The sequence below is a fragment of the Spea bombifrons genome, chromosome 3 (genome assembly GCF_027358695.1).
Source record: "Spea bombifrons isolate aSpeBom1 chromosome 3, aSpeBom1.2.pri, whole genome shotgun sequence".
Classification (NCBI taxonomy): domain Eukaryota; kingdom Metazoa; phylum Chordata; class Amphibia; order Anura; family Pelobatidae; genus Spea; species Spea bombifrons.
In genome coordinates, this window is record NC_071089.1 from 80,724,539 (window position 1) to 80,737,983 (window position 13,445).

General features: G+C 41.0%; 1 protein-coding gene across 3 annotated transcripts in view; it reads right to left on the bottom strand.

The window, feature by feature from the left end:
* DVL3 (dishevelled segment polarity protein 3) overlaps nt 1–13,445 on the bottom strand; it is a 33,343-nt gene that overhangs the window by 8,132 nt on the left and 11,766 nt on the right. For 2 of the 3 annotated variants that reach the window (XM_053459285.1, XM_053459286.1), the window contains exons 2-4: nt 10,236–10,305; nt 7,440–7,561; nt 6,384–6,490 (exon numbers count right to left, since the gene is read on the bottom strand). In XM_053459285.1, the coding sequence (XP_053315260.1) occupies nt 6,384–6,490; nt 7,440–7,561; nt 10,236–10,305 (299 nt within the window). Of the gene's footprint in view, nt 1–2,462; nt 2,676–6,383; nt 6,491–7,439; nt 7,562–10,235; nt 10,306–13,445 lie in introns of those variants that run through there. The other variant, XM_053459287.1, reaches the window with a different exon arrangement.

Below are 13,445 nucleotides of genomic sequence, written 5' to 3' on the forward strand. Positions count from 1 at the left end.
GACAGCAACTATGTTGCTCTGTGTGGTTGTGGGGGGGGGCTTCAACCAGGTAGATTCCAAAAATCAGTACAAATACTAATTTCTGTTACTGAAAAAACGATACAATTACTAACACACGCTACATGTCCCTGGAGACCTGACCACCACAGCTATATGAGCTTGTTGGACACTCCATTGCAAACCCCCGGTCATTAATATGTAGTTGGTCCCCCCTTTGCGGCTATAACAGCCTCCACTCTTCTGGGAACCTTTCCACGAGTCATCAAGCTCTTCACCAAGTCCCATTCTACTGCCAGTGTGCTTTATACAGCTGTCCACAATACGTGTGGCTGAATGAATGAATTAGGAAGGTTGTCGACATACTTTTGGTCATAATGTATATTTCCTCTAATTTAATTAAGATCATTGACGTTGTGTTCCATATGTTCACCGTTCCATTTCGTTACAATGAAACCCAACCAAGCTGCACTTTATCAATAATAGCACGCCCAGCTCACACTGAAAACAAAAAAGGTAATCAGATCTCTGCTTTTAAGTAATCTAGTATTTCACTTAAACGTAGGTTATCTTATGAAGGTATACCCCCCGGAGAGCGGACCATGAGTGTATTGATTCACTACCCATTTATTAATGGTCATTCATGTTCTGTTTTCCATAAGAACACATTTCGCAATCAAAAATCCATCACTTACTGAAACAAAGATACCAATGCTCAGGGTATTCAGCAAAACACGTGATTAATGTGTCAACCTCTTGTCAAAATGATAAAAAAAATAAAAAAATACACAAAATACACAAAATAAGCGATCAACTTCATTATTTACGATCTCTGGGGAACAGAGCACTAGAGTATTGCACAATAACTGCAATGGATTTCCTCACATGAACACTGACGGATCAATTCATATCGGCAAAAACCACCAACCACTCCTCCGGCACTAAGCATCCTGAGGGGGAAAAAGGGTTCTGTGCAAACTGGTTTAATAGCGGACAAAGCCAAAGGTGCGATGGGACTAATGCGTGTATATGCCTTGGATAAGCATAGTATGGGGCCGGGCAAAACTTTGTTACAAGACAAAAGGACCATCGAGTCTTTCATGATCTATGGCTTTAGGAAAGGCCAAGTGTTCCCTGCTGGGCAACGAGCGCTGCTCACCAACACATTTTACAGAAGTCCCCTGGGGACAGTTCTCAGAGCAGAAGGGCAGATTTCATTTGAATGTGATGTTGCTGCATCTTAAATGGATTTGAAAGGAAAAATACACCATTTAGTGAAAGCAATACAAGTGGGAGAACAGTGAACTAAATGAAGCACTCGCTACCCCACTCGCTCACATCTCAGACTTAGCACAAGGTTTTTCCTTGTCTAGTTTTGAGGTCTAATTAATAAGCTGAAAAAGCTCGTCAAATAAGCCCTCTATGGCTTGGTATACCACGGTACACATAGGATTATATGAAATACATCACATGGCTGTCTAGGAATGGACACCTTTAAAATATACGTCAAAGTGCATAAAAATACAGTCACAGACTGCAAATCCACTGTTTGATAGACACAGGAAAAATACATTTGCCAGACATATTAATCAACGTTAAAAACTGAACACTGAAGAGAGCACATAGTCATCAATTGGCATTACCGACAACGACACCTATTCACTAACAAACAGGAGAACTGTCGGAAGAGTTTGAAGGAGAGCTGTGGTTTCAGCTCCCTCGCTTCACTATTCATAGTATTCAGGGGGCCAACCCTGGTGTTTTATACATAAAAGGATTGAGTAATTCAACTCCAAGTGCGCATGTCCAACAAAACGATGCTAACTGCTAGGACACACTCACAGCTTTAGATTGATATACTCACAGGAAAACACCCGATTTGAGTGCATGTCACAGAAGGAGCATATATAAGATAATGCAGATAATGATATACAATATGCACTGGAGCATTGGAGGACCTCTCCTGGGGACTGCCAAGTATTATTATATACGCCCTGTCAGTATAATTATTTCATAAAGTGAACGGTATTGCGCCTAGTAGATGCAGATGGAATGAAGAAGAGACATCTAAGGTTCCAAAACCTTAACTTATTTTTTCTATAAATTTTTCAATAAAAGAAAAATCAACTTTAACTACAGACTACACCGACATCTGAGCTGTAACAGATGAAGACACTTCCAGCAACCAAAATAACCGGTTCAGCAAAACAAACGAAAAAAAAAAAAGAACAAAGTAGAGGAAAGAATCTGAAACAGAAGCAGACAATACACAGTATAATGGCACATAGAACCGAGGATGTTCATGCTACAGCTACCGCAGATTACAAGCCCACAAAGCACAGAAAACAATTAGGGGGGTAAGCGCCAGAACTATATAGACACTGTCTATATATTTACACTCAATCCTGAAAACACTAAATAAAAGTGCACTGTCCCATACATAAAGGCAAAATCAAGACTCTTACAAAGAGTTCTTCTCTGTTCAGGGAACCACAGGTCAGGCTGTAAGTTGAGTGGATGCCTGTCCGCCTGTGCAGCAGACCGCGATTTGGACTGTGAATGATTCCTCTCCCGGCTTCCGAAACACAGAACCATAACCATCGTGATGCTGTTGTACTTCAGTTCAGACCACAGTTGGTAGGGGGAAAGAAGATCTGTCCTTCAACAGTTTGTTTCTCGCATTACAGATGCAAGTGATGACGCCAAGCCCAATTTCTTACTGCGCAGACCTCCCAGAGCTACTTCTGTCATATCCACAGGACACCCTCTTCGTTAAATTGTAGATCCTCATAGCCATACAGTAGTTGAGTAGCAGCTGATGCCTCTGTGCGCGTCATGGGACAAACTCAGAAGTACCTGACGGCATTCCTAGGTGGTCTTCCCACTGCTGCCCCCTTCTCTCTCTCTCGCACGGAGACCCTCCTATTCTCCCACGCTTTTTCTTTGTGAAGGGGAGGGTCCGGAGAGTCTCTGAGCAACTAATCGCAAACAATGCTGCTACCTGCAGGGCGTGGGCAGGTTCTGCACTTACTCTGGTGTCACGTGGCCTGTGGCAGGCAGCCGGGCGGAGGGGGGGAGGGAGCACCTGTATTATGGTCTGGAAAGAATAGAGCTGCCATGCAGAGAAGTCACATCATCTTATCTACCGAGGTCCTCTTTAGGATAACACTGCCAGAGAGGACTAAGCTGGAACCGGTGCTGCTTATCTAAGGCTCCAATCGGCTTCCAATTACAGCAAACAAACTGAAGTGCTGGATTAGTGTTGGAAGTGTCTAGATTCTAGGACCCTGATAACACAATTACTTCAGTCTGTAAACAACTGTAGTTGGACTGGGATGAGCCAGACTTGTACCCATCAACATGTTCATCTGGTGTGCTTGTTTATTTTACAGGATCCAATAAATGCACACGGGCAATACGCGAGGGCAAAAGATTCAGCTGCAGGGCGGTGGAAGAGGGTAGTAGGTATATGGAATAGGCTTCCAGTGAAAATAGCACATGCAAACATTGGAGAGTTAAGAGGGTTTATGCATATAGCATATGTTCTAAGCCAAGACAAAGTTACAGACCCTTTCTGTGTAGATGCATAGATTCCTCTCTAGACTGTGTGCGGCTTAACACAGATCCTCCTCCAAATAATTATTTACACATTATGTCTACGTTAGATTAGGCCCAAAGACAAAAGAGGTGCGTGAACATTATCTGTCCATAAAACCGTAACATGTTCTAAATACCCTAAGAAATGCTGCGTACGTTGCTGGTGCTATATAAATGAGAGGACCCGAAACAACTGATGAATATTTTTGCTACAAATAATATGAGCAGCCTCCCAGAGGGTAGAGGAAGTGTTTAATGGCACTGGGATCATGGAAAATGGGACAAGAGCTGTATTAAATACCCTCACAAAGCTTTTGATAGGGGAAGATATCAGAACCCCCCCCCAGAATTAGATTCAGATTTTGCCTCATTGCTAGCGATCAATATAATATTAACATGTCCTCTTTACCTTTAATATATCTGGCACACCATCACATCAAATATAGCAATCAAGTTTCTTGCAAACTACCAGAATAGTTACAACAACAACTGCAACTTATCGGCTTAATCTGTCTCTTACAGAAGCCCTGTGATCTATCTGTTCATCTCGCTGCATGTTTACAGGCTCAGAAAGCCACCATATAAATGGAAATTGAGCCGATTGTGAGCTCTGTTAGAGTCAAGGGCACAGAGAGTCCATCCCGACACACCCGGCGGCCGGTGTGCATCACAACTGAATAAGACAGACGTGAAACTGAGCCCGCAGACGCCACGCAGCCAGAACGGACAGGGAGTTACTGAACACGGTTTTGTTGTTGGATTGTGTACTGTTAATTTATTTATGTGCTATGCACATATTTTCCATTAGTGCCAACTGCTTGCAAGGCAATCTACACATAATTGATGGTTCATGGCTACATATGTTGGAATAAAGCAGGAATGGGCTCTGCTCCTAGCAGCTTTCACATTGCACATTTATGAAAATTGCATAATATGAGCTAGAGAGAGAAAGTTAACAATTACTGTAAATTAATGTTGAGTTGACATTTGAACCCATACATAACGCCAAGTAGCCTTGGATATATTACAGCATAAATATGACTTTATTTTATTAGGAGAGGGTAGTATAATTTATTGAAGTAGAGAGACTAGAACGAAGATCTGAAAAGTAACAGGAACACTATTAGAACTGTATTACTCCCCTACATTAAACATTATGCAGTTTAAAAAATATATTAAAATATACATAAGGAAATGGTAAAGCACACAACTAGAGAGAATTAAATCTCTACACGTATAAGGGGAAGTCAAACCATGTCATCCATACGTTTGAGTGAAACACAGCTGAGATCTGTCAGTCAGTAGCACCGGGTCTCTGTACTGGCGGGAAAACTAAGTAGCAAATTAATTTTTTTTTCAAACTGGGTTTTGTCAATATTGTGCCAGGTACTTTCAAAACAGCAGTGGTTTTAATTGAGGGGTTTGGACTCTTACCACCACAAAAGTACATTTGCAGATCCATGTTCACTTGACTATGAGATAGACGGTCATAGCATAGAATTATGGCTGCCTGTAGGTAGAAGCCCATGTCTAGGACATCAACTCACTAATTTAGCATTACAACCCCAAGCCTTCCAATCTACCAAAACAACTGCACCCCTCCAGCAATCAAAGGACCAAAATATACAGATTCAAATAATGAACCACAAATCAGTCATTAATCCAAAAAGAACAATCGGACAGATTTCAGTTTCTGATGCCCCAGGCAAAAAGGCTAGACTCAGGTGGCCTCTAGCATATCCTCCACCCAAATAATAAATAGAAAGAAAAAAAAAAGTATTACTAGTGAGATTTCCCAGTGTTACCATTGTGCTCCATCACTAATTCGTATTAAAAAGGTAAACGGTCATTGCTGCTTTATGAGAGGCCAGACTTTCCAAGAAATAGAGCCGTAAAATAAGATACTAATCTAGACTCTCAGTCACCAACATGATCTTACCAAAAATATGCACAGCAGGTTTATGCACGGATTCTCCTTAGGACTTTTGGTATTAAATAAAGCAGGAATTTACAGAGGGGCCGAACCCTTACACAGTATCTCGATAGCTGGTATTATATTAACCAGGATTTTTAAATGCACCCTCATAAGGTCAGGGCCCACCTCAATGCATTTTAACCCTGTAAGCAGCAAACAGCTTTGCAACATCTGGCCTACCCAGTGCGTGGCTTGGGTTTTAAAACAGAGAATATTGGTTACACGCCTAAGTAGTTTAGAAAAACGTGGATCAGGTAGACTGGATTGCCTTCCTTTAAAAGTAGGAAGATAAAAGTACTAGGGAATTTTTATTGGACATAACATGACAAGCTTTTGAATTTTACACATTTTACTGACCAGGGAGTTAGAATGTTGTGATCCTTCTTAAACAGACAAAACAAGAGAACTGTAATATATAAAGTGCAAGGTAGGCCATTTAAGGCAGTATTTAATCACTTACAGGAAGGGGTACAGAGTGTTTTAGCAAAACCATTACACTCTTTATAAGCCTTCTATGTGTACCTTTGACATATATACAAAAAGTACATCTGGGACCACTGGTTTTTGTTTTGTTTTTACAGTCCATATGTTGAGTCACAGGGGCATGTTGTATCCACGTCATTACAGTTCCCAATACAGAACTATCATTCTTAACTAAAGCCATCCCTACCATGTTCCAGCAATCAACTCATTCATGTGTATCACTCTGATACATGCCCACATAAGTCAGTTAGCGGTGTTGAATAGCCCTAGTTTAGCTTCTTTAGCAACGCTTAACTAATAAGAGAAACCTCTGTGAGAAGAAAAGTCTCACCATGTTCTGACACCTCCTTTCTCCTTGGTCGTTCCCTCTGTGCAGACACAACTGAGTCAGTCTCCGTCTCATTGTCTAGGTTCTCCTGGCTGCCACGGGTATTTGGGCTGAGAGAAAAAAATAATCATGAGTGTCAGCAGCTGCTACTTTCCATCTACAGTAAACTGGCTAAAGAGCGGACAGAAGCTACGCATACAATTTAGGGACTGTTTATCTTGACAATTTTATCAGGCGTTTCTCAGTGCAGAAGACCGCTTAACACAACATACACCAAAATGAAGATATCCGCATGCTTTGTTGTTACACACACATAGGCTGTTGGTTTGTTTCTTCTTGGAGCTGCATGGGAAAAATTCAACACATCGGTAGAAACTGAACAATGTTTCAAACATATGATTACATTGTGTATCATTAGATCACAATCTAATATTTGTTTTCTTGTGAAATTTATCCTTGCAATAGTGAGTCTCATTTGGATGCAACGTTTGACATAAGGACTCTTCTAATGTTAAGTAAAGCAAGTATTTTATTTTAACAAATCATACATTTTACTGTTTAACACACAGGAAAAAAAAGAGACCTGGGAGAAAAAGCTATTAAATATCTCTAAATGCAAAGCAACCACTATAGACATTCACGGGTTTAGAGAAGGGAAGTTACATTAGGGATAAAGTGGTACAATTCTTTGACGGGTGTGATAGTGAGGATGCTGGATGGAGATATCAGAATGGGGGGAGGAAGAGACAGGTGTAGGGGATAGCATATATTGGAAAGAGAGACCTGATAATTGCAAAAATATCTGATTCCAGCTTCTGCATGCATACACTACTTTAACTTTTAGCTTACCTTTCACAGACAGACCACTGAGCATCCTTCACATTACCAACGAAAGCCCAAATCCATTCAGATACCGTTTAACACAACCCTGCAGTCAAGTGATCCACCACCAGAGGGCAGCGGTACAGCGAAACCCTTTGCTGACACAGCAGCAGCAGGGACCCCCCCATTTTGACAGCATAGTGGAGTATAGCTCAAAGTAGCACCATAAACACTTACTGAAATGAGGGTGGACGCGAGTCTCCAATTCCTCCAGTTCTCTCTATCGGTGGAGGCAAGTCAGACTGGAGATCGGCGCAGACAGAGCCTGCGTCCGACTGCGAGCCTTCCGCAGAGACAAGCTGAGGGGATGAAATTAAATAAGTCAGATCAAATATGAACCACAATAACAGTGTAAAAGTACGTGCATCCCTCGTACACCATGATCTTATCTGCTACATTTAGAAAAAATGCCCAAGTAAAAGTAACATCAAATGTCATCCATACTTGGGTTTTTCATAGACAATTGGTAGATGATTTGCAAGCATCACATAGATCACATGATATCTTTCCACAGTTATGTCTGAATGTCACGGTCATCAAGATTTCTACTGTCTAAAAGATGTCATTAACTTTCCAGAGTTTTACAATTATCTTATAACGATGTTCTTAAAAAAACTCTGCTGACGTTAGTACTTAACATAGCTTCCCTTTAACCAAATGTATTGCTACACAGTGTCTGTGCCTATGATCACAGCCATTGATTGATCACAATCAGTTTTGTATATGATTTCTATCAGACTACACAAGAGGTAGGATACAGAAGCCAGACAGCAAGAGAAGGACTGTTTAATATATTATACACACACAAGGAGACGTACGCATCGCTTCTCAAAGCAAAGCAGACCAGTACACGGTCTGTTTTATGTATTGGTGAGAAGAACAGGACACTTCTGTGCTATGCAGCATTTTCACAGAGTGACGCGTTCACCGTAGTGTCTGAACACAGATATGCCGGTATTAAACCAGTCGCGTACTCAAGCGGCTCACGCGGGGGAAGTATGAGGCACAAGGCCTCAGAAAAATCATGTTTTTGAAAGTGGCAAAAGATCGTCATTATATAATCTAGCCTAGAAAACTATATAGGCTATACAGACTAGACAGTATGCCGCCTAGCTGGGCTTAATGATGGTCTATGACCAATTTCCGTTGGCAGCAAAAAGTACTTCGTCTTGTGCTTCGTAGTTACTCGTCCGTCACACTGCTGATGGATTCATAAATATGGTTTTCACAACTTTGCACGAGCTGAACCGAGGGAAGGGAACAGCAGAAGTCCCACATCCAAACCAGAGGAGAGCTATTTCATTTTCATTTTATTTGTGTACACAAAACCGGCAGAACACATGGATCTAATTTGAGGCACAAAGTGATAAGATGTGTAGAACGTTGACATCAACCGCAGAGACTTTTTTTGTAAACCAAAATTTTACAGAAAGAACTCTTCTGCTGTTCTGAGGAACACTTTTACCAGGACAGGGAGGCAGAAGCAGACATGACCATACTACCTCAAGTGACCCGAGGGTGACAGGACAGAAAAGTCTGTGCTCAGTAATACGGCCTTAATACAGACAGACAGACAGACAGACAGACACGGGGCATACTGACTCATAGCACAGAAATGCAGTCTGTTCAAAGGAAAGGAAGAGACGGGAGAAAAAAAACTAGGAGAGAAACAGATCATCCCTTAACATCAATCTACTACTAGGAGGTAGAAGCGCCTTTCTCAGACACCAGATAAAGCTTGCCTGTAGAGTTTCCAGCGGCCATGCGATGGACTGCTTGGGATATACATCTAGTTAGTTAACTATGGCAGGGCGAACAATGATTACGCATGAGAAATAAATCAAACACACATGCAAAGTGTGTACGAAGTTAGCTTATGGAATCTCCACAAGCCATATCGGTTTAGGTATTAGGCTGATCCATTTCTTTATGAAACTCTCTCTCTCTCTTATAACTGCAAGTTGTACTCTTTAGTAGGCAATTTAATCAAAGTTAATTCTGCAGGCAATGCAAACATCACAATAAGCATTTTTAGCTTAGCAGTATATAGCCATCTCCGTCAACTAACGAAAGAACAATTTATCCTAATGTTTACCCCAACTATCACGCAAGCAAATTTACTTCACTATGCCAGTCCTTTCCTGACGTCCCTGTTAGGAGCACAACATGTTTGGGGAATACACCTATATCACATGTATCTCCATCCATAAAAAAAAAAACAAACGTGCACCAATGTTTATATTATTAACCAACAAAAATGTGTTTATATGTATCATGTGTAAGATATATAGCATATCATTGCTAAAACCCCTGCTTCATTACATGTGACTTAATTCTCAATACTTTTTACCTCTTAAAAGTGATTTTGATAAAGACTTAGGGTTAATGTACAAAAACCCTGGTATCATCTATAAATAGTAGGTACAATAAAAAACAAAACAGAAAAAAGAGCCAACATATCTAAATTAATGCATATCAAAGCTGAGTTTAACTTATATTCCACCTTCCAGCAGAATTTGTTACACATTTGTAACAAATTTTGGGCCAGTGAATGGATTACATCCAGTGTTCACTACACATGAGAAGTACCGTTGCAAATACAAATACATTTTGCCTTGTTTGTGTTAGGACAGGCTTTTATTTGCAGAAATCTGTATAAATATTATGATGTACCCTGTGTCACATGTGATGCAATTGTGCCATTTTAGGAACTCTAAAGAGGCAATAAGTTGGGAAAACTACCTTTATAAAGAGCAGACGATCATGAGTAGGTGAGTGCTCACTTGAAACATTGAAAAAGAACTATAAAGTAACTATTTACACAACGCTTTTGCAACAAATACACACATATTCCTTACAATCGCAGAGGAATGGTGAAAGCTCCCCTTTAAAGTTATCAGGCACATTTCTGGGGACAGAAAAGAAGGCCCTAAGTTTATTAAAAATTTGGTATTTTGATTAAATGAAACTCACCCAACACACAACTCTTCCATTGAAACAGGGGAGCCTTGCATTGTCATCTGAAATCTCTTCTTTGACCACTCTGAAACAAAAATATATAAATATTAATATTTCAGTCATATATATCATCCATTAGAACAAAACCACATTATCTGCGGTCTGTCAACTGAAGGGTTACTTTCCCATTTTATGACAAGTCACAAGGATGTCACATTAATGAGGACACACACATATTATATAATTATACACACATACACAATACAAAAGTTTTAGGCAGGTGTTGAATAAATACTGTAAAGTAAGAATGCTTTTCAAAATATACCGTATTTTTAAATCGTTTAATTTTATAATTTAAAGTCCAACCAGAAAAGGAAATCTAATCCAAAGGAACATTTGGTGTGACCACCCTTTGCCTTCAAAACAGCATCAATTTTTCTAGGTACATTTACACAGCATTTTTAAGGAACTCAGCAGGTTTGTTTTTTGCAAACATCCTGGAGAACCGAGCACAGTCCTTCTGTGGATTAGGCAGCGTCAGTTGCTTCTCTCTCTTCATGTAATCCCAGACAGACTCAATGTTGAGATCAGTGCTGTGTGGCAGGCCATACCATCACTTCCAGGACTACTTGTTCGTCATTACACTAAAGATTATCCTTAACGGCTTGGGTTATATGTTTGGGTTCATTGTCATTCTGAAGAATACATTTGGGGCCTTCCTGATGGATAAGTATCTGCCTGTACTTTTCAGCACTGAGGAGACCAAATCCCCAACTCCATTTGCAGAAATGGAGCCCCAAACTTGCAAGGAGCCTAAACCATGCTCCACTGTTTAAAGCTTTGACTCATCAGCCCAGAGCATCTGCTGCTATATTTCTGCACCCCAGTTCCTGTGTTTTCATGAACAGTTGAGTGGCTTGGGCTCGTTTCCAAATCAGAGGTATGGCTTTTTGGATGCAAGTCTTCCATGCCTTTTGCGGACAGTAGATGGTGTATCAGGGTCCCAGTGCTTTCTGCCAATGTCGAGCTGATGGTACTGCCAGACCTCTTACATTGTGAAGGGAAATAAGAGGTGCTTTTCATCTGCTGCACTAAGTTTCCTTGACCGACCACTGCATCTACGGCCCCCCAACATTGCCCATTTCTATGAGCTTCTTCAAAAGAACTTGGACGGAACATCTGAAAACCCTGTCTGTCTTGAAATTTCTATCTGAGAGAGATCTTCTATCTTCTTGCTGTGCTTAGTCTTTCCATGGTATATGGCAGGGGTGTCCAACATGCGGCCCTCCAGCTGCTGCAGGACTACATCTCCCATAATGCTCTTTCAGCTAAGGGGCTGGCTGAGGAGGATGGGAGATGTAGTCCTGCAACAGCTGGAGGGCCGCAGGTTGGACGCCCCTGGTATATGGCTTTCCACATTGAACTGTGTTCAGCAACCTCACATTGTTACTGTTTCAGTTAACGAAGGATGTTTCAACCTACATATTAAATTGATGATCGTTAGCACCAGTTTGGGGTAATTGTTTAATCATACACCCAACTGTATGCCTACAAAATCCCTGACTTTGTGCAAGTGTACCTAGAAGAACAGATGCCGTCACACCATATTGATTTGATTTTAATATTTCTTCTGTTCATCCACTTTGCTTTTTGTTAAATGATACAAATAAATTAACATGTCTATTTTGAAAGCATTCTTAATTTACAGCATTTTTTTCAAACATTCCTAAGTCAGCGCTAATTGTATATTATGGGTAGTTAGATATATATTGGTAAGCCAGCTCAATAGACAAACATTGGCATTAGAATGGGTCATACTGGATGCCCCCTTTGCCACAAGTCTGTAAAAGTTCTGCCCTACTAGATATGCCCAAGTCCGCTGTGCTGTTACCCCTAGGCGTTTCCACATCACAGTAACAGCCGAGCCACAAAGCAGTAGACTACCAAAAAAAAAAAAAAAAAAAAAAAAAAACCTCACAGATCGAGGCTGCTAAATGCTGAAGTGTGCAGCCCATGTCCTCTATAGCATCACTTACTATAGAGTTCCAAACTGTATCTGGAAGCAACATCACCATAAGTGCTGTGTGTCAGGAGCTTCATGAAATGGGTTTCCATAGCCGAGCAGCTGCACACAAGCCACAAGATCATTACGCTCAATGCCGAGCGTCGATTGATGTGGTGTAAAAGCACAACACCATTGGACTCTGGAGCAGTGGAAATGTCTTTGCTGGAGTGATAAATGGCACTTCGCTATCTGGCAGTCTGGTGGAAGAATCTGGGTTTGGCAGATGCCAGGAGAACACAACGTACTAGAATGCATAGTTGCTACTGTAAAGTTTGGTGGAGGAGGGATAATGGCCTGGTGCTGCTTCTCAGCATTTGGGGTACAGCATATAAAAACATTTTAGACAAACTGTATAGTTCTAACTTGGTGGCACCGGTTTGGGGAAGACCTTTCCTGTTCCAGCATGACTGTGCCCCTGTTCACAAAGAAAGGTCCATAAAGACACGGTTTGCCAAGTTTGATGTGGAAGAACTTGACTGGACACAGATCCCTGGTTAATCTCATTGAACACTTTTGGGATGAATTGGAATGCCGATTGCTAGACAGGTCTTCTCATCAAACATCAGTGCCTCACAAGTACACACTCCAAAATGTTGTGGAAAGCCTTGGGCCCCTTTGCGATTGTTATAGTCTCAGCTATCACATGCATTGAAGTGCATATAACGTCTGAAGTGTCACTGAGATTTTTAATATCAAACTTCAATAAATTCAGATGGAAAAAGATGTAATAATTGCCTCCTGATGCACACACTGCCGAGTACCTCTTTATATCCAGAAGCCTGAAACAACAACAGTAAAACCCAGGATAAGAACATCTAACTATTGTGGCATCTGACAGACAATTTGCTACCCATAACTACAAATACCTCCTTTTCTTTGGAATGTTGGACCAATTATTGTCAGCAACAGGTATATAGAAGCTGATCTGACCGGCTTCTAGTGTGCATTACAAGACACGAAGAGCTCTAAGCAAACTGAACCTGGTTTCATTCTGAACAGAGACAATAACTACAATTCATTGACTGTACATCAAAGGGAAGCGTAGAGGGGGGGGTTTCTGAGAGGCTACACACACACAACAGAGACACAGCAAAATAATTATTGAAACCTCACACATTTGGCTTCACCAACACAAAAGTTCACCCCTAATGGCAAATGTA